The sequence below is a fragment of the Pan paniscus genome, chromosome 1 (assembly GCF_029289425.2).
Source record: "Pan paniscus chromosome 1, NHGRI_mPanPan1-v2.0_pri, whole genome shotgun sequence".
Taxonomy (NCBI): domain Eukaryota; kingdom Metazoa; phylum Chordata; class Mammalia; order Primates; family Hominidae; genus Pan; species Pan paniscus.
In genome coordinates, this window is record NC_073249.2 from 35,395,001 (window position 1) to 35,414,165 (window position 19,165).

Below are 19,165 nucleotides of genomic sequence, written 5' to 3' on the forward strand. Positions count from 1 at the left end.
AGTGGTTATTTGCAAAGCTGAATTGCTAGGGGCATTCTAGAGGAATGGGAACAGTTTCTTGTTGGTTTGTATTGCATGGTATTTATAAAGCTACAGATCAATAATCTTCCCCACTTGCCACCACACACCACACACATGCACGCATGCTTGAACTCTCACAAAAAATGATTGTTTCTAATATTGACGTCTACTGTTGGGTAGTGTTGGCTCAGAATGGCTGCTGTTTCCCACCCTCCAGGTGGCTGTGTTTCCGTGGTGGGTGAGTGATACCTATGTGGGCAGTTGGTAAAGCTCTTTGGCCTACTTCTGGGTGAAAATTGCTATGCAAAGAATATAAGTTATTGTCATTATTATTTCACAGCAATGAAGATCATTGCCCTAAAAGGAATGAGTAACATAGACATCTGCACACACAGACACACACACACATATATGTGCACACAATAACCCTTTTCTCCCTGTCCTCCATGTCCCCTCCTAGAACTAAAATGTTGGGAGGATTCCCTGGAAGACAAACTTTACCAGGTTCTACTAGACTCTAGAAGCTGGTCAGTCCTCAACCAGGTGACAATTGCCTTCAATTTGTGTATTCTAGATTGTCCTCTACAAAGCCCAAACCCTTTTCCTGGCCTCTGTGTCACTCAGCCTTGTTTGTGCTCACTTAGTCTTAACCAGACATTTACGTGATGGACTTTCCCTGCCTCCCCATCTTGCCCAGTTTGCTGGTGCTGAACAAGGAGAAAACAAGCCTTCCACTTAAGGAGCACAGCCAGGGAAGGAGAAAGATAAAAGGCTGAAGTTGATACACAATTCAAAAGCAAACAGGAGGGAAAACAGAACTTTTCTTATAAGGCCAAATAAAACACCAGTGAAGGAAACTGAAATGAGTTGGCCTGCAAAATGGGGCCAATGAAGCCACTTGGGCATCAAGCACAAAACAAGCTGCGTGCGGGGAGCAGTGGAAGAGCGAGTGTGTTTTGGCAGCTTGTGAGTTCTCCATGGCAGAAATAAGAACTTGTACATATGGGGGTGGGCAGGGGAGGGGTGGGGAAAAAACACCCACCCCTAATAAACTAATCTCAGCTAATGTAGTGTTTATCAAGTTCCTGGGATAATGATACCATGTGTGTCATTATCATCATCAAAACCCAATCTATGTTTTAAAAAGTTACAGATGATTAACACAACATCAAGTTGATGCAAACAATTACTTAAAACCCACACACAGACACAGACACATACACACACACACACACACGCATACACACACAGAGAGAGAACCAGGAGGTCCCAATATTCTGTAGAATGAGGGAGGCTGCAGCTGTAGGCCGACAGCTTTCATATCCTCATTTGAATAATGTGTCCTGAATCTGTCACTTTATTCATTCTCCTTATGCTCAGTGTACTCTACATCAACAACAAATTAAGTTGTAAATAAGAGACAATCATCACTTTTGTTTTTAAGCAGCTACTGCATAGAGAATTTCAATGTACGCTCCTTTTCGACAGGGGGAAAAAGAGGTGCTAGAGTTTGCTTTCATAAGCACAAATATGGGGAAACCAACAGAAACAAAAACAGAAACAGTTTACTGCTGCTGAGGGGAGGGAAAAAACATTCTCTAAAGCACACCCATCCATTACCAGCTGAAATTTCTTCAAAGAAGCTACTCAAACATATAAAGACAGAGGCTAAGTTTTTCAGACTACATTGGAAACCCATGCAACTTATTAACACCAGTCTTTCAATCTTAATACACAAGTGGCATCTTTGCTTAACACACCTTTAGACAAAAGGACAAGTGCATTAAATCAATTATAACACAGGTGTAGGAATAAACCAATTCCACATTCGTCTCCATTAACTTCCGGGAGTTCAAATTACTGCCACATGCATAGAAAATGAAAAAATTAAGAATAAAAAAAGTCCCTACCTTTACGTCGGAGAAGTAGGTCTTCAGCATATTGGAGCTGGGATAACGGGTATAAAAAAACATGAGCTTTGCTTTTTTCAAGTGATTGGGTGACAATCCTTCCTGCATGTAGGATGCAATTGGTTAAGGAAAAGCAATTCTGTAAGCACGAGGACTCCCACCTCCCTCCCTCCAGTCCCCACCTCCATAGAGTCTGGGAGTCCACCAAGCTGCGGTGGGAGTACTGGAAGGTATATGACACTGGCTATGGCATCCATTGCTAACTTGCTGCCATTTGCTCAGTGACCGTCGCCTGTCAGAGGTTGCCACATGCAATGGTGAGGATGCACAATTGAGTTGCAGAATCTTGGCTACTTTAGGGTGAGGATGGCAAAGTATTTTCCTTGCTTTAGGTCGGTAGGCTATCTATACGTTCACTTGTTGCTAAGGAGACAAATGCACCCAACATGTACTACACAACTCTTGTCATAAGAGGTTTTTTTTTCTTCCTTGCAATTACAGTTCTGTTTGTTCTTCTCTCCACACTCTGCAGTTTAAAGCAAATTATTCTACTAATGTACATGAAAATATAAAATGCATTATTTTGAACACTGCTATGCAAGTTTCACATTTTACCTTTTAGTGTTAATCTAATGGAGCATCTTGACTCACTTGCTTTTTATCTTATTATATCCTTTTAATTGTTTTTCCTTTTAAATAATAGCTAAAACTTGGGAAGAGTAGTTTTGGCATGGAGAGGACAGGGAGGGGGCTGTTGCTTTTGTGAAAGCAATGGTCCAAAACCAAATACAATTTGCCTGTCTTGGATTTATAGTTAACTCCTTTGAGAGTGACGCAGTAGTTGGGGCTAACAAATCAATACATGTGGGTTAGCAGATCAATAAATGGCCACTTACCCAAAATAAGAAGGCCTATTTATCTGGAAACATCATTACCTTTTAGATCTGTAAACAGCAGCAACTAAAACAGTTCCCAAGAGAATGTGAGGCTAACCATAACAATCCAGGCTTCCTGATTCTCCCCCAGATTCTTGGCACTCCTCAGCAGACTCAGAGCTGGGATGGCTCTGGTCACATCTGTGCCGCAGCCTGGCCCTGCCATTTCCTCAGCAAATTAATGGCTTTATAATTTATCAGAAATGAAGATGCACGTGGAGAAAATCAATGTGGTCCCCCACAAGGTCAATTAAGGGTCCTTCCTAGAAGCTTCTCTAAGGATTTTCTTTTAGAAGAGTGTCTAAGAAAAATAAGAAAAAAAAGAAAAGAAAGTGTGCTTGTGTGTGCAAACACACACACACACACACACACACACAACTACCCAACAAAAATTTCACCCCTTAGGCAAAAATGCCAAATAAACACAGATATTTAGGAAAGGTAAAATTTTCCAAATGACCTTCATCAAGTCTAGCGTGACTAATCTTAAGAATGGAGGGAAACCAGAAAGTTACTAGAGAAGCATAATCAAATTAATATGGATAAGCTCTTGACTACTTATAACAGGGTGTTTAACCAAATATTCTGCTGAGAATTTGTTCAATTAACATTCCCTTTAATATCCCATGCAATTTTAAAAAGATCACCTTGGTCTGTAAATAGAAAAGTTAAGTAGTGCAGGTTTTTTATTTTTTTATTTTTTGTTAAACTGAAAATAAACACTAAAGAAAGAAATTTTGATTTTATATCTGTAAGCCAAAGCAGCTTAACTGAACTTGTGTTTTTGTTTGAGATCCTTAATGATTACAAAGACGATAATTTATGACTGACATACTTCTTGTGCCAAGGAGAGGGCTGAAAGGCCCTCCAGTAACCTCCATTAGACTGATACAGAAGACTAAAGGAGCCCAGCACACTTCAGGACCATCTGTCCAAATGGATAAGTGAAATAATAGTTGCAAGCTGTCTGCGACTGCCTTGTGATAAGAGTTTTAGGCAAGTCCAAACTTTGACAGACACTCTCAGATCTGGGTTCTAATCTTTTCTTTCAGATGGCTACATTAAGACAACGTCATGCATTTAATTGGAAGTTGCAAATCTTTTAAAATTTGGTGTCATACAAAATACAAAGTGTTTTTCTGTGTTTCTTAGATGGGCACTGAGCTACCAAAACTTCCTGAAGCTTTTAATACATCTAAATTATGCTAAGATGTTTTTGTTCTTTTTATCTAAAAAAAGTAAAATATCCATTTTATTTTGATCAGTATTTAGAGGCTTTTTATCTAACAAAAAATTATTCTGATTTGGATTTCTCAAGTTCATTTTTGCTTTAAAATGTTTCCTGTTGGTAATACTTGGAACTGATCAGTTGAAATGGAACACAGAATTAATCTTTATCTCTTGCTTATTGTGTAATTAAGATAAAATTCCCATAAAATATATGTTTCTAATAAACTATTAAAAATAACTAATGAAACATTTAAAAGGCAACAGTTAGATAATCCTTTTTTTCTCCTCAAAATAAATCTGAACTGACCAATTGGTTAATTTCCCTTTTAAGTGCTTGTGCTGAAAAGCAACTGTTCTTCCAAGAAAGCACTAGCTGTTTCCAGGATACTTACACACGCACAATGACTCATGATGGAATAGATTCAGTAAACATACAGCTGTACTGAACACGAGCTAAGCTCCATTCAAGGCCAGGAAAGAAAATGAGCACAAATAAATATTAAGGAGGTAAAGGGGAGTGGGGTGAGGGGGGATGGAACGCAAACAAGATCTGTCCCAGCAGCTCATGTGGCTGTGCCTCAATTCTCTTAGCCATAGCTTTGTGAAGACAGATGACATTCAATTCTATGTGTAATGCAAAATAGACAATAACTGTTGAAACTTGAGACAGCTGCCAGGTGTAAAAAAAAAAAAAAAAAGAAAAAAGAAAAAAAAAAGAAAAGATGATAAATCCATAAATTAATGAAAGACATCTGCTCGGGAATATAAAAGATCAGAGAAGCAGGGTACTGCAGCTGAACGTAAAGCAGTGTTCAAACAACCTGAGAACCTAAGTGTTGTCTGTTTACCAAGTACAATATAACCTTACCTAAACAGCAGCCACGGGAGGAGCCGCGGAGGCAGCAAAAAGGCAAATGGGAGAATAATAAGCTGTGAAAGCGGAGGAAGAAAATTCTTTTTTTCCAGCTAAACTCTGGATTGTAGCTAGAGATTGTACGTGCTGCAGTTCCCAGCAAATGGGTTGAGACTACTTACATTTTCCAAAACATTTGAAACCTAAAGAATTTTAGTTCTGCCTTATTCCCTAATTTGCTAAGTTTCTAAGAGGTTTTCCCCCTAGAAACTAAAATGGGGAGAAAAGATCTAAACTCTCTCACATAATGACAGTGATAGAGCAAGTCGTAACTCCCACTAGGAAGTTCACCATAATCGGAGGGCTGTGTAGTGTAGGGAATTTTTTTTTAAATTTACTTACTTTGTAATTTTTTTCAGGGGAGGGGGGTAGTGTAGGAGCCCAAAGTCTTTTGGTCTTTAATCTACATGTTTCGCTCTAGCTAATATAAGTACTATAGCCTCCACAAGACTTCTAAAAATGTATAAGATCAATTTCTGTGGATGGTTTCAAATTTCAGAAATTCATTTCTAATCTATGGTTCCTGGTTAGATTTTAATTTCAAATTACTAAACCATTTTCCTTTCTAAACTTCAAGTCTTTCTAACATTCTCCCTAAAAGTTGAGTAGAAAAAGCCGGCTGTTTCAGAGAACAGGCTCAATTTCTTCACCTGCACGTCTTAACGGCTTATACTACTCCTCTTGTGCTTTAACTGGGTGCATGCAAATGTTTGGGGCCTAAACAAGGCTATTTTTCTTGAGATGCAAAGAGGATGGATGACAAGGAACATCATGAAGAAAAGCAATTGGCTGACTGTTTCTTTTGGAATTTGAATAAAACTTAATATTTGATTAAACAGATTCATTTGCAAAGATACTGAACATATTTTTAAAATCCAAGACATGAGCCCTTGGAGCAGGTGCACTGAAATTCAGTTTAACTTGCATACACATTCACTATTTCCCTTCTACTAGATGGGATAATGAGGTAGTGTGTTCTATCCTACAGAACATACATGTTTAATGTGGTGAATGTAGAATGGGTTGACCTGATAAGCTGGTGTTCTTAATAGTTCTTATCTTAGCTACTTTGTTCAAAAAATAGATGGTACCTTTTGGAGCGGGAGATAATTTTTCCTGAAAAATTAAATTATATATAACAGTTTGGAAAGCCATGAACTAAAAATAAAAACATAATAATAGCAATCACAGTTGTACCATTTCATTACATTTCTGCCCATTTCTATTGATCTTTTCGAGGAATAACTGTACAACCGGATCATATATGGCCCCGTATGCCTAAAATTGAAGTAAGATATCACTCACTGTGATTCCCAGATATTTCTTCAAAGTAAAAGCTTGAGAATTTTGCCTACACACTAACAGTTAAATCAAGGGAAGAACACACTGCCATACAGAGGTAGAGACAGGAGAAAAGTGGGCCCAATCTCTCTACAAACCAACAGATCCTCACTGGTTTCAGAATTGTGGGAACTATAGAAAAGGTTGTTTGCCTATCTTACTCTTCCTGAGAAATAATATAGCAATGAGATAAATGGTTAAAAGTGCAATGTATTAATAGTAGAGGGGGGAAAAGAATAGGAGCATAGAAGGCCAAAAGGTGGAAAATGTAATCACTAATTGCCACGAGAGGCCGACATTATTTAGCTATATGAAAGAAACAAGTCTGAGTGTGAGCAACTAACATTTCACATGAACACGGGTGTTTCCCAACAGAATCACCGCTCGACAGAAAGTTATGTTGATAGAAGAAAGGAGAAGTCATGCCTCTGAAGAAGAAGCAACTATATTTTCTTTAAAGCCTTTGATATGTATCAAAATAAAAGGAACTTATTTCAATTCAAATCCTCAAAATTCCTCCGGGGATTTGGAGAGGTTGAGACAATGAACATAGCCAACACTTAAAGCAATCTAAAAGATTTTTTTCCTAGAAGACTAAAAACAAAAAGCACAGCCATAATTATAATGATCTGGTTATAATGAAAAGTCTAATTTAAAGAAAAACCATAAACTGGCATCTTGAACTAAAGAGCTTAGTGTGGACTTACAGGAGTTTTGAAACCTGGCATTAAATCATATTCACCAAAATTGGCATGCATGTCACTTTACTCTGTGTGTGTGTCTGTGTGTGTGTGTGTGTGAGAGAGAGAGAGAGAGAGACAGAAAGAACCCACTATCACAACTACCTGGTTCAAAATGAAGTTAAGAGATCTCTGGGGTGCAATGGGGTCTTAGCCCTAGACATTAGCCTTACATGAACCTCTGAAGATGCTCTTTTTGCAAAGGGCACAAAAACCATTCAAGCCATTGTGTCTTCTTACTTTGCCTTTCTCATCACCAACAGCGATATTCCAATCATTTGATCAATATTTACTGCCTGCTTATAATATGTAAGGCATGGTGCTTGGGGCAGCTTTGATTCATGGCTGGTGGATTGAATTTTAGATCTTCAAAAGGTCCAAGTGAAATCAACAACCAAGCTAAAACTCCATTTCTACGTATATGTAGAAATCTCCCACATCTTTCTCTTCCCTTTCTGTTACAATGTTCTTCTCTTGCTCAGTATAAGAGAGACTCCATGTTTAATCTGCCCAAGCAGGTCTCATGATTAGGGCCCTAGTAGTTCACCCTATCAGAAATCTACACTATTATCCTGAGAGTTGGCTTGAAGTACGACCTCCACTAACCAGGAAAACATATTTCCACCCATAGCTGGGACTTTGCACTTACGTGGCAGCCTCTGGAGTGGGCTTAGATACGAAAATGTCAATCTCTAGTCATCAAGACAATTGCTCAAAATCCTAAATTTAGTCACAGCCAACTTAATTGCTAAATTTTATATCCATCTGTTTATTATATAAGAAACATGCCTCCACCTGCCCCCAAATGCTACTATTCTACTACTCCCAAAAGACCAACGACCACAAGATTTTTTAAAAATTTACAGAAAGAACCGATATACAGAGAGAAAAAAAATCTTCAGTTAAAAATAGCTGGAGTTCGGGATAGGCCTAATAAAAAAATATAACTGTTATCTCTACATAAACGTCAGTTTCAGAATTTAAAAGAATCATTAAAAGAGCCATTTTTAAGTCGAATACAGCTGAGTTTTATATTTAATTGTGCTCTCTCGCTTTCCAAAATAATTTGCTTTGTGTATGTTGGGACAAAAGATTTCTGTGTATGGCTGAACAGAGGTTAATCATGCATAGAGGCAGCTGCACCAGACCCAAAGAACAGACCTTGGGTGAACGGGAGAGAGACCGATGCTGTCTGAATAAATCAGTACCTGTATATTTCCTTAAAAAAAAAAAGTCTCACTTAAAGATGAAAGAGAGACTAACTCCCCACCCACATCCATTTTTCTTCCTCCTCAACCTCCCACTTGTAAAGCGCTCTTCCTAAGATTTCATCGGGCTGTCTTTAAACGGACCAGAAGCCTTGCAGATGGTTTACACTGAGAATTCTTCTTATGGGATCTTAGGGATCTGAAAACTGACTTTTCTCCTTATTCTATTAAACTTACCATCTTTAAAAAATATCTGAGAGAATTCAATCAGTATTTACAATGAGACTGTTTTCTCATCTCTAAATCTACTTTTTTATTTTTTTTAAGAGATAGGGATAAGAAGATAATGCAGGAAGAACAGCAGAAAAAAAACACTGCTGAGAAAGCACATATTAAATAGGAGCTCCTCAAGGCAGTGAACAACTTGTGGAAGCTGCAAAGATGTTGGCTTAGCTTTAAGCTTTTCTGCAATCAGGAATGGCACACGCATGCTGATAAAAGCCTATTCCTTTGAATAATGGGAAAGGTTGCCTTCTTAAGAAGATACTAATCTACATTACTCTAGATATTGTGTAAACCCAACCTTTTGGGAAACCTTTTTTGGTTTGTTTTTTCCTCGAGGGGAAAATAAAAGGATATTGCACTTCCCGAATAAGGTGATATTTCAGACATATCTTGAAGATCGCCGCACTCGGACTTTATGAGCGACAAGGAGAGCCCTTCGGCGGTGCTGGGCGGGTGTGCTGGTGAACAAGGGTGGTGGCTCAGGTGGTGAGATGACATCTTGGTCCTCAGACTCGTGGTATCCCTAGTTAAGTCTAAGGATTCAGGAGAGGCTCTGTCTTTTCCAGAGAAGGAGCCGGAGGGAGCACCTAATGGGCTCTGAAATGGATAGGCCATCAAGGGAAGGGGGAACGGGTGGCGGAAGGTGGACGTGGTGAAGCCCGTGGTGGCAGAGAGAGGCGACTGGTGCAGGGGCTGGTGGTGGCCGCCAGCGGCAGGGCCGGAGGCAGACTGGTCAGAGGAGTTTTTGCGGACAACCAGGGGCAGTGCTTCTGTCTGGTCAGTGGAACTGGCCATCTGCACATTGCCAAAGGTGTCCAGGGGGTTCGGAATGATGACGTCGCCAAAGCACTGCAGGCGCTGGTTGGCGGTGTGGAAATTGTGGTTTTCCCCATTGACTGCAAATCTGGCCTGGGGGATCTGGAGAGGTGGGAAGACCTGAGGAACCTGGCGGGAGGGCTTGGCCGAAAAGACTTTGACCACAGTGTCCACAACTTGCGACATGGCAGTGTTCAGTTCCTGTTTCAAGGTCTCAGCCAAATGTTTGCCTTCCGGTTGTAAGGAGTTTGGCCCATGGTCTCTTTCTTTGTTGTTGCCTTCTCGCTTCGGCTTGTTTTCAGCCATTTCCTGCTCTCTGATCAGGGCTCGAGCTCGGTCAATAAACTGTCCTGGGTCTAGCTCGCACATCTCATTATCTGACCTTCCGACAGAGTCCTGGGCCCTGGCATCCAGGATCTCCGAGCGCATGCTGTCTTCAGACAGGTTACCATCTTCATCATTTTCCGAATCAGTGCTGTCATAGATTTGGTAGAACTTTTCCTGCAGCTGGCGCAGCTGTTTCTGCATGTCCTCCAGCTGCTGTTTCAGCTGTCGGCGCTCCTCTCGCTTCTGTTCTTTTCGGGCTGAAACCAGCTGCTGGAAACTCTGTTGCTGCTGCTGGGGAAGCTTTTGCTTGCGTTTGTTTTCTCTGTAACTTTCTCGGGGACTCACAGACTGCGGGGCCATCTCTCTTTCATTTTCATTGCCCCTTAATGCCACACTGGGGGAATGGCTCATACCCCGAATTATATTCTCAACCCGGGCGCGCTTTGCTCTCAGGTGCTCATCACATAAGCGATCCATATCAAACTGGCTCATAGTAGGCCTGCCAAAAGGGGAAAGACACTCTGGGGGGCTGTCTCTTGAAGAGTTGCTGCATATATCCTCCTGATGTACTTCGGAGCCTGTACTAGAGAGACCGCTGGCTTGGAAACTGGGCTCCGTGCCACCATTTTTGTTCATGTTATTTTTCAACAGCTGGGAAATTATGGTTGCTCCTGGAAAAGGCATCATGGCATCTTCATACGAGTTCGCCCTCTTCAGCAGCTTGCGGAGTACATTTGACTTTTCCCCATCTGCATGCTGCACCACTGAATACTCAACATCCTGCTCAGAACCTTGGGGATTCATGGCACTAAAAAACGTTGCTCTTGCCTTAGCAAAAAATGCAGATGCTGTCCCTACCGTCCTTTTCACTCCAATGTCAACTCTTCTCCTCTTGGTTTGCCGGCTTAAGAGGGCTGTGCTGTCATGGTCAGGCATCACTGGACGGTTATTGTGCCATCTTCAAAAGCTCGTCAGCTGGGCACAGCTCAAGAATCCCGGGACCCTGGCCAACAGAACAAAAGGACTGATGAATCATTTTCTTTAAATTTCTCCAAATTTCCTGACCTCAATCCTGAATCAAATGCAAAATGCATAGGCTCTGGGATTTATGGCACATTACAATTATTGCAATTTATTATGCACTCTGCTTGAAATGAAACATTTTTAAATATTTCTGCTCCACTGGTTTAAGATGGATTAAGATTAAAAAAAAAAATAAAGCAAAAACTGCTTAAGCACCAGTAATATGATTCTCTCTCACAAATGCCTAAAATGATACTGTTTATCTTCAGAAGAAACAGTAGATTATAAGAACACAGCCTCTGACAACCAATTGATTAAATTTTGGGCATTGAGATTCATATTATAAGGAAGATGAAAGTGCTCTATACTTAAGAAATAAGGTTAAATTTTGAGACTGTGAGAAATTCACATGAAAAATTGCATTTCTGCATTACAATTAGTGTGGTTTTAATGCTATTAAAGGAAAAGGACTCTAAAATAAATGCAAATATATAATAGAGAACTTTTATTCTTGAATTTTGCAATATTTTTGTCATATGTAAAATGGGAAGGAGAACACCCTTAGCAGCAGCATCTTTCAAACATAAATGGTCAGTTTAGCATTGAAAAAAATGCACAATTGTCATTTTATAAGTCTGCTTATTTAGCTTAGCTATGCATTTTTTACTTGTAAAATCATAGGTGAAGATGATATCTGTTGATATATCTTAATGTAACTATAAGAATATTTATATATTTTCATAATGTCCTTTTAATGACAAATTATTACAAAGTTGGATTCACTGCAAAACAAGGATGTTACCACATTTTAGAAATCAATATGAGGAATAATAAATTATTGACCGAGATAAAGATAAATATATCTTCAGGACTAGTTTCCTTCTGTTTAAATCTGCCAAAATAATATGTCCAATGCCCAAAGAAACTCTTTAACATACATGATTTGTGAACCTTATTTCCTGTGCCAAATTAAAGGAAAAAAAAAAACAGAAAAAACTGAAAGAAGATATATAAAGAAGAAAGAAAATAATGTCCATCAAATGTGTGAGAAAGGGAAATATTTCTTTGTATATGAACTTCCATTGTTTCTTGGAAACACAATATAAAAAGAGAACATCCTTCTTTGAATTTCATAAATAAAAGGCACTTGACATATTGTGTAACTTATTAACTAGTGATGCTAATCCCAAATTTTGTAGACATACAAGATGTCACATCTTTTTGTTTATAATTAACATTTTATGAAGAAAATGAAAATTTTTTTTCACGTTGGGTTTATCTAATATTAAACTTCACGTTTGCTTAACAGAGCACATCTTCACAATAACAGGGTCCATTGCCAAAGGCAGCGTGCAGAGTGTCTGGAACGGCTCCCATCTCTTTCGGTTCACCTGTAAAAACATCTACGTGCTCCCTAGGACTGCATCTGTGGCTAGCTTTAAAGAATGACTATCCATGCAAATAGGCATAATTTCAGCATGAAATAACCTGTAAAAATCAAGAAAATGCTCAATGCTTAGATGGCAACAATATGTATATTTTTTTAAGTGACAGTGATTTCCTCATGAAATCTTTGCTCCTGGTTTCTATAGAAAGATAAAACATTTTAAAAGAGCCTACTTTAGGGTATCATGAAAGCAAAATGATACCTCTTTATATATATATATATACATATATATGTATATATTTTTTTGCATGCTTGAGAATGAAATACTTTTTGCATGCTTCAGGATAAAATTTCCTGAACTTAGAATGGAGATGGAGTTCTCAATAACTACAACATTGGGTTCAAAATTGAATTCAGAATGACTGAGACCCTTTCAAACACTAATAATAAAATTGGTTTCAGGAATACAAAAATGCAGTGACAAATACTACACAAACACATTAGATCTGATAAATCAGGTTAGCTGTCAGATGACAGAAAGAACAAGGAGAGGCTGAGACAAGAAAAAGGATGAATCATTTCAAAGCTCTGTTAATCACAGAAACACTTGCATGGGGGGCGGTTACAAGGAAGACTTTTTTCTGTGTGTATATCACCTTCCCCAAAATAGAGCTTATTGCCCTTATTTTTAAATTTTACATCTTTTCTATTTGTATGCAAATCCTTTTCTCTTGACTATCACCTGCAAAGCACATGGATCTCCAATCAAAACGTCAAACAAACTTTTTGCAGTATTTTTTCTCTCCCTGTTCACCCTAACACCCAAACTGGACTTTCCTCCTGCCATCCTTGCTGTGGGAAGAGCAGCTCTGCCACAGAGGCTTGGAAAGGACAGACTGGTGTCGCTGATGAGCACAAGGTCATCCCCAGGCATCCTTCCTTTTCCAACTGCCATTTACCTCTGCGTCAACTGCACTTCCTCTCATCTAGCCTAGGTATCAACAGCTGCATCCCTGCCCCATGCTGGAGCCAAGAGGAGGGCTGTGCTCTTCCTAAGGTGGAAAGAAATGCTTGTGGAGTCTGTTAAGAACAAGATATAACTCCCTTGATATTCACCAAACTAAACTAATTTTGTAATTCTATTTCAGTCAACATTTTTAGATTAAATAACGATTTGTATCTGTCTTGGGCTAAAAGAATTTAAATACTTTTAGGTCTTGTTGTAAAATGTCCAGCTGGAACATAACAAATAAGACAAAACAAATGGGAAAAATAAGATAAATTATATAATCCAGGACAAGGCATTATATTAATAGGCACAAATAAATGTATCTCTCCATATAGCTTAGATTTAATTTAGAAATAAAAGTATAGTGGTAGCACACACTGGAACCATAACCCATGGAAGCTATAGGCATGATTAAATAATAATAACCGGTTGACACAGCACTTTATTAGCATCACATTTCATAAACAAGATATCTATATGAATATATTTACCACATAAGAAAATGTACTGTTACGTTACCATAATATAAATTAAATCTCTTAAAAACATTTCCCAAGTGCTTCCATGATATTCCAGTTCAGAATTTAAAGGAAGCCATGGAATGACTTTATCATTGATATTTTTTAAACTCCTTTATTTCTCAAGATATGTATTAAGCCATCATGTTTCACCTGCAATTATTATTGATGCATATCATATTTGCATTTTAACATTAATTTTCAGTTTCACTAGGCAATATGAAGCTTTTGATCAACACTGGTGGATGTCCAAATCAGCAAGGATGCAGAAAAATACTGATGAGAATTTGAACCCAAATGTATTATTGATCGGATACACTTACTCTATTCCTGTAAACCCCTCTTTAATTAATGTGAAAGTCTATATAGAGTTTTTCATCATTAAATATTTGGTTGCATCGCTTCGTATATAACCTACACAAATGCTTTAGTAATTCTTATACAATGCATATCTTAACATAGCAGATTCCTCCCAGAAAAAGATATTATAAGAATAAACATCCAGGTATAATCAAAACAGGTTTTAACTACTCCAAAAGAGTCTCCTTTAATATCTGAATTATCTGACATTCTCTTTAACATGCAAAATTCTAAGGAAACTGATGACTTAAGGTTAGGAGGAAAGAATTTTCAGTAAAGAATTTCAAAGGAACACTGCAGCGTGAAGTATAAAGTGGTTAAGTGCTCTACTTTAATAAAGAAGTTATTTCGGGGAGGAGGATTCAACTTTTACTGCATCTATCTGGAGTCCAGATTCTGGACAAAGAAGTGTTTCATTATGGTAATTATCCAGATAGTTCAGACAAATCTTTTATGAGGCAGGGAGAGTGTAAGGTTGGCATGGTTTCCTGCTTGGATTATTTAGATGATCTGTCTTTGTTGATAAAATTATTTGAAGAAATTGTGCAAGCCTACACTTGACTTCTTTTAGAAAATCATCTTTGTATGGGCCTCTAATCTACTTGGGTCAACCTGGTTATGAAATTTCAAATAGAATATCATTAACAAAGAATATTTCAAATCAATCTGGAAATTAGTGATTCAAAGGGGAAAAATCAGATGATCTGATTTAAGTAGCCCCTGAATCATTAAATTGTCCCCTTCACTACATTCAAGAATTTGTTTCTGCTAATTAGCAACTTTTTCTTCAGAGATATTGGAGATATTTCTGCTCCCTATCAGGTTAAGGAAACCTTTGATATTTATTTTGAAGAACTCACTTGACATAAGTTAATACCTAAATTAACTAAGATTGCGTTATCAGGTTTTTAAATTTCCTGTCATAATATACTTCTCAAATCATTTAAGATTTCATTTAAGATTCTCCCATCCCATCAAAAATTCCACACATTTTTCACCTGCAACATGAACACAGAACATTTTCTGAGACATGCCTAAAATATTAATTTCTACTTGTTTAAAAAGTAACAACTTATCAGATAGGTAAATAAGACAGAGTGTGAAATAATCTTAAGAAAATACACTTTTTTCTTTTTGCAGAAAATTGAACTCTCTAAATGTCCTTTGAGAATGCACAGGCAATACGTCTGAGAAATTCCTTATGTATATGGTTCCTTTCCAAGTTACACAGGTACTTAAAATCCTATAATGATACATCATGCACAATCTATTTTCATATTATAACATCAGTCACATTTTATAATTTCTTTTGTTAATCTGAAACCTAAAACTTCTTATATTAACACTGCAAATTCAAGACAATCCCTAAAATGATATAAGACATTCATGAAAAGAGGCCTGTTTGAGTTTTAAACAAATAAAGAGGAAGTCTGGCAACTTACAGAATAAGCCAGCTTAGGTTTTAAGATAGCATGTGCTGCTTATAGAGGAATGATGCTAGGAAATGAATAAAGTGAGAACAAAGATGCATGTTATGTATGCATGACTTTTTTTTCCCACAAGGTGGTGATTAAACTAAATAGAATTCTGCATAATGGACACATAAAATATCAATAAGTGCCAAGCACAGATAACCCCTATTAAAAATAAAGCAAATGAACATAGGCATAGATGACATTTTAATTACCAAAGAACTTCAAAAGCATCCAAGGAAAGTATTGGGTGTGTGTGTGTGTGTTTGGGAGGTGGGGGGATGTTAATGTTGAAGTCTACAGAATAAATGACACATACGATCTCATTTTCATGGAAACAATAACTACCCAAACACAAAGCCAATGAGCAAAAACCATTTGCCAACCAACCTATTCCTGTGCAACTCAGTCTACAGAAGTAGTCTGTTTAAAGATAATTTTAAAAGGCCAAGTTTTAAGAAGCCAGATATAGTGCTTACATTGAATTCCCAACAACTTTCCTCACACATCAAGCCACAGTCCTTAGCTTCACCTATTTTACTATTATATATACATGTCCATGTTTTAACCCATGGACAAGTTAACGTGAATACTCTCGTTTTCCTCCCTCAACACACACAAAAAATTTCATTTTGGAAATACTCAGAAGTTCTAGCAAGAAATTCCCTGTAGAACTGACTTCTCACATCTTGCATCAGAATAGAAAAGCACAGTTACCTTCTCATGTACTTGAGATTTTCTTTCTCCATCAAATTCATATCTAGGACATTTGGCACATGTCTGGGACAATGACAGGCTCATTCTACTTTATGAGATTATTTAACATATGACTTGAAAGAGTTTATGTACATACCTATTCTTTCTGGGCAAGGAGAAAGCATGCTTAAAAAGATAAGCTTTAACAACAGTAACACTTTCAAACTGACTTTGGAATTCTTGGCAGTTACACACCACTCATTGCTACCCAAAGCATACACCACACACACACACACACACACACACACACACAGAGGACAGTTCTCTCTCTCTCTCTCTCTGCCAAGCACAGACCTGGGAGATAGGCATAAACTGGTAGGAAGCAAAGGAAAAGTCAGTCTCCCTCCACCTGCTGCCTAAAGTGGGGGTGCTTTGGGCTGACTGGCAGACAGAAGCCTGGGACACAGCCTCAGCAGTAGACTGCCAATATCCTTAAGAAAAATAAACAAACACATACCAACTTGCCCCCACCCCCCACCCCAAGAACTCACATGGCAGGGCTCAAAAGAACAACAGCCCAATTCCCATTAGCCCAGACAATCCTATTAACCAGGACAACCATAAATTCATAAACCTCTCCAACCCTCGAGCAAGCATTGTGGTCTAGAGCTGTACAGACACACACAGACCCAGAGGAAATTTGCACCTGTCTTTCTTGACACAACACACCTGTCAGGCCCTGCCCATGCGCACTCTGCTAATAGATTTCTGCCTACCTAGGTTAGGAAAGGAAATGAGTTCTTTTTTTTTTTCTTTTCTTTTCTTTCTTTTTTTTTTTTAAATAAGGGAGGGCATGAGTGGAAAAGAGAACAGGAGAGGGGAGTCTTCTAGCCTTGACTTTGCGAGGAGGCCACCCTGTGCTTCCTCTGTTTTTATAAGCTCAAGGAGACAGCACAGACCTTCTCGGAAAAATAAAAACAAGCAGGTGAGTTTCCAGCCTTCCCCCAGGCAGAGTAGCCTTCTGGGTTGCCAAGAACAGCAGTTTCACACTCCAACCTGCCTCCTTGAGCTATTTAAGACTAAGCACCACCCCTCCTTCTAGTTCTGTTCTCTGTCTGCCTGGAGGGCTCTCAATTTCCCAAGAAGCTGGGAAGGGGCCAGAGACCTGGGAGTCTGTGGAAAGCTACTTACTCCTCCTTTACCATCCCCACCCTCCATCACTCCACCAACCTTCAGCTTCAGCAGGAGGAGTAACGGGCTGGCACACCAGAAGAATCAACAACTTGCTAAACTGGACTTTGGGTGATGTCTCCCCCCGCCCACTGCGTCCCCCTCCTGATCTGCTCAGGCAAGATAGCAGCTCTTCCCTCCCTCTTCCCGCCCTCCTCACTAGTCTTCCCAGTAACAATTACTCTCACCTCTCCTGTCCTCCCTCCCCAGTCCTCCTAACTGGGGCAAAACGGTAGGTACCACCCAGACGAGACCAGACCGAAGCTGCCCAACACCATAGTCTGCCAGCGATGGCTGGGAGATTCATCGCCTCCCATTTCTGCTGCCCAAGAACCCCCTACTCTTACCCGGACCGCGATCCTCCGGTCCTCCTCGTGCTGGTGTCCCAATCCCACCGCCACGCGACCCCCCGAGCCTCCCGGTGCCGCCTTACCCTACTCAACTTGACCCAGCCCTGGGTCCAGGAGCTCGGAAGAGGGGCGCCGCGCGCGTTTCCCGGGACCCATCACCGCACCCCTCCAAGCCGGATTTCCACAATTCGGCTTCGACAGCGTTTTGAGACGAAAGTAACAGAGCGCCCCCCCACCTCCCTCTCTCCTCCTCCCAGCTCCCGGTCCTCTGCTGGGGTTAAAAAAGGAGAAGTGAAAGGTATGCAAATGACAAGCAAATTGGAAGAGCCGGGAAGAAAGGCAGCTATAATAAACAAGACAAAGAGAAAGGACGAGGGGACCGGCCCCGGAGTTTTAGCCTGGGGAGATCGGAAGGATGGGGTTTGGCGGAAAGCGGGGATCTCCACGAACAAAAAAGCGACCCGGTCCCTCTCGCGGTCCTCTCTCCTGAGAAGAGAGAGCAGGAGAAAGAAGGAAAGGGAGCAAACGCCTCCTCACACCCCAGAAACAGTACACAAAAGGTGACAAGATCAGCGACAAGTCCAGCAACATCAGCCTCCCCCCCATCGCCACCGCCACCCCCAGCCACCAGCAGGAAAGAGAAAGAAATAAAAGCCAAGCGGATCACTTACTCTTAGGAACTGGGAGGAGCGGAGCGCTGAGTTCCACGGAGGCTCCCGCTTAGAAACTGTTTAGAGGCTATTTTATTATGATTCATTTAAATAACACCATTTTCTCCTGGGGGGAAAAATGTTTACACGGGTCTGAGTAATGGGAGGCTCTTTTCTTCCCTTCTCATTCAAGAACAAGCCAGTGCAAGTGATTCTGGAAAAGGGGAGGGACTCACGAGGGGAAGAAGAAGATACTTACGCGGTGCAGGGAGCAGTGGGACCGAGCCTCTCTCTCTCTCTCTCTCTCTCTCTCTCTCTCTTTTTTTTTTTCCCCCGGCAGAGAGAGGAAAACACGCGCGCGCACACACGGTGATATCTTGCGGGTGATGAATATGATAATTGGACAAGGGACGGTGAGTCTGTGCGACAGCGAGCGAGCGAGCGGGGCGAGTGGAAGAGGGAGAGGGGAGAGAGAGGCGGGAGGGGAGGGGAGACGAGAGAAGAGAAGCAGGGGAGAGGCGAGGAGAGGGAAGAAGAGGAGAAGAAAAGAAGAGGAGCTAAGGGAAGAGGAGAGAGCAAGAGAGGAGGAGAGAGAAGAGCGGAGGAGAGGAGAGAGCAGCAGAGGAGGAGAGAGGAGAAGGGTAAAGAAGAGAAGAGGAGCGAAGCGGAGAGGGAGCAGGCGGACCCGGCGAGAGCTCTTTTGCGCCGCTCTGCTTTCCCCGGCTGCAATGGTGTATTATTTCA

The 19,165-nt window shown here is 40.1% G+C and overlaps 1 protein-coding gene across 5 annotated transcripts in view; it reads right to left on the minus strand.

Annotated features, from left to right (window-relative positions):
• Window positions 1–18,818, minus strand: part of PROX1 (prospero homeobox 1) — a 52,790-nt gene extending 33,972 nt beyond the window's left edge. For 3 of the 5 annotated variants that reach the window (XM_055108205.2, XM_055108199.2, XM_055108188.2), the window contains exons 1-3: window positions 18,681–18,818; window positions 8,936–10,729; window positions 1,932–2,037 (exon numbers count right to left, since the gene is read on the minus strand). In XM_055108205.2, the coding sequence (XP_054964180.1) occupies window positions 1,932–2,037; window positions 8,936–10,662 (1,833 nt within the window). In that variant the 5' untranslated portion in view covers window positions 10,663–10,729; window positions 18,681–18,818. Of the gene's footprint in view, window positions 1–1,931; window positions 2,038–8,935; window positions 10,730–17,854; window positions 18,387–18,442; window positions 18,631–18,680 lie in introns of those variants that run through there. The other 2 variants (XM_055108193.2, XM_055108191.2) reach the window with 2 other exon arrangements.
• Window positions 18,819–19,165: the final 347 nt, after the last annotated feature.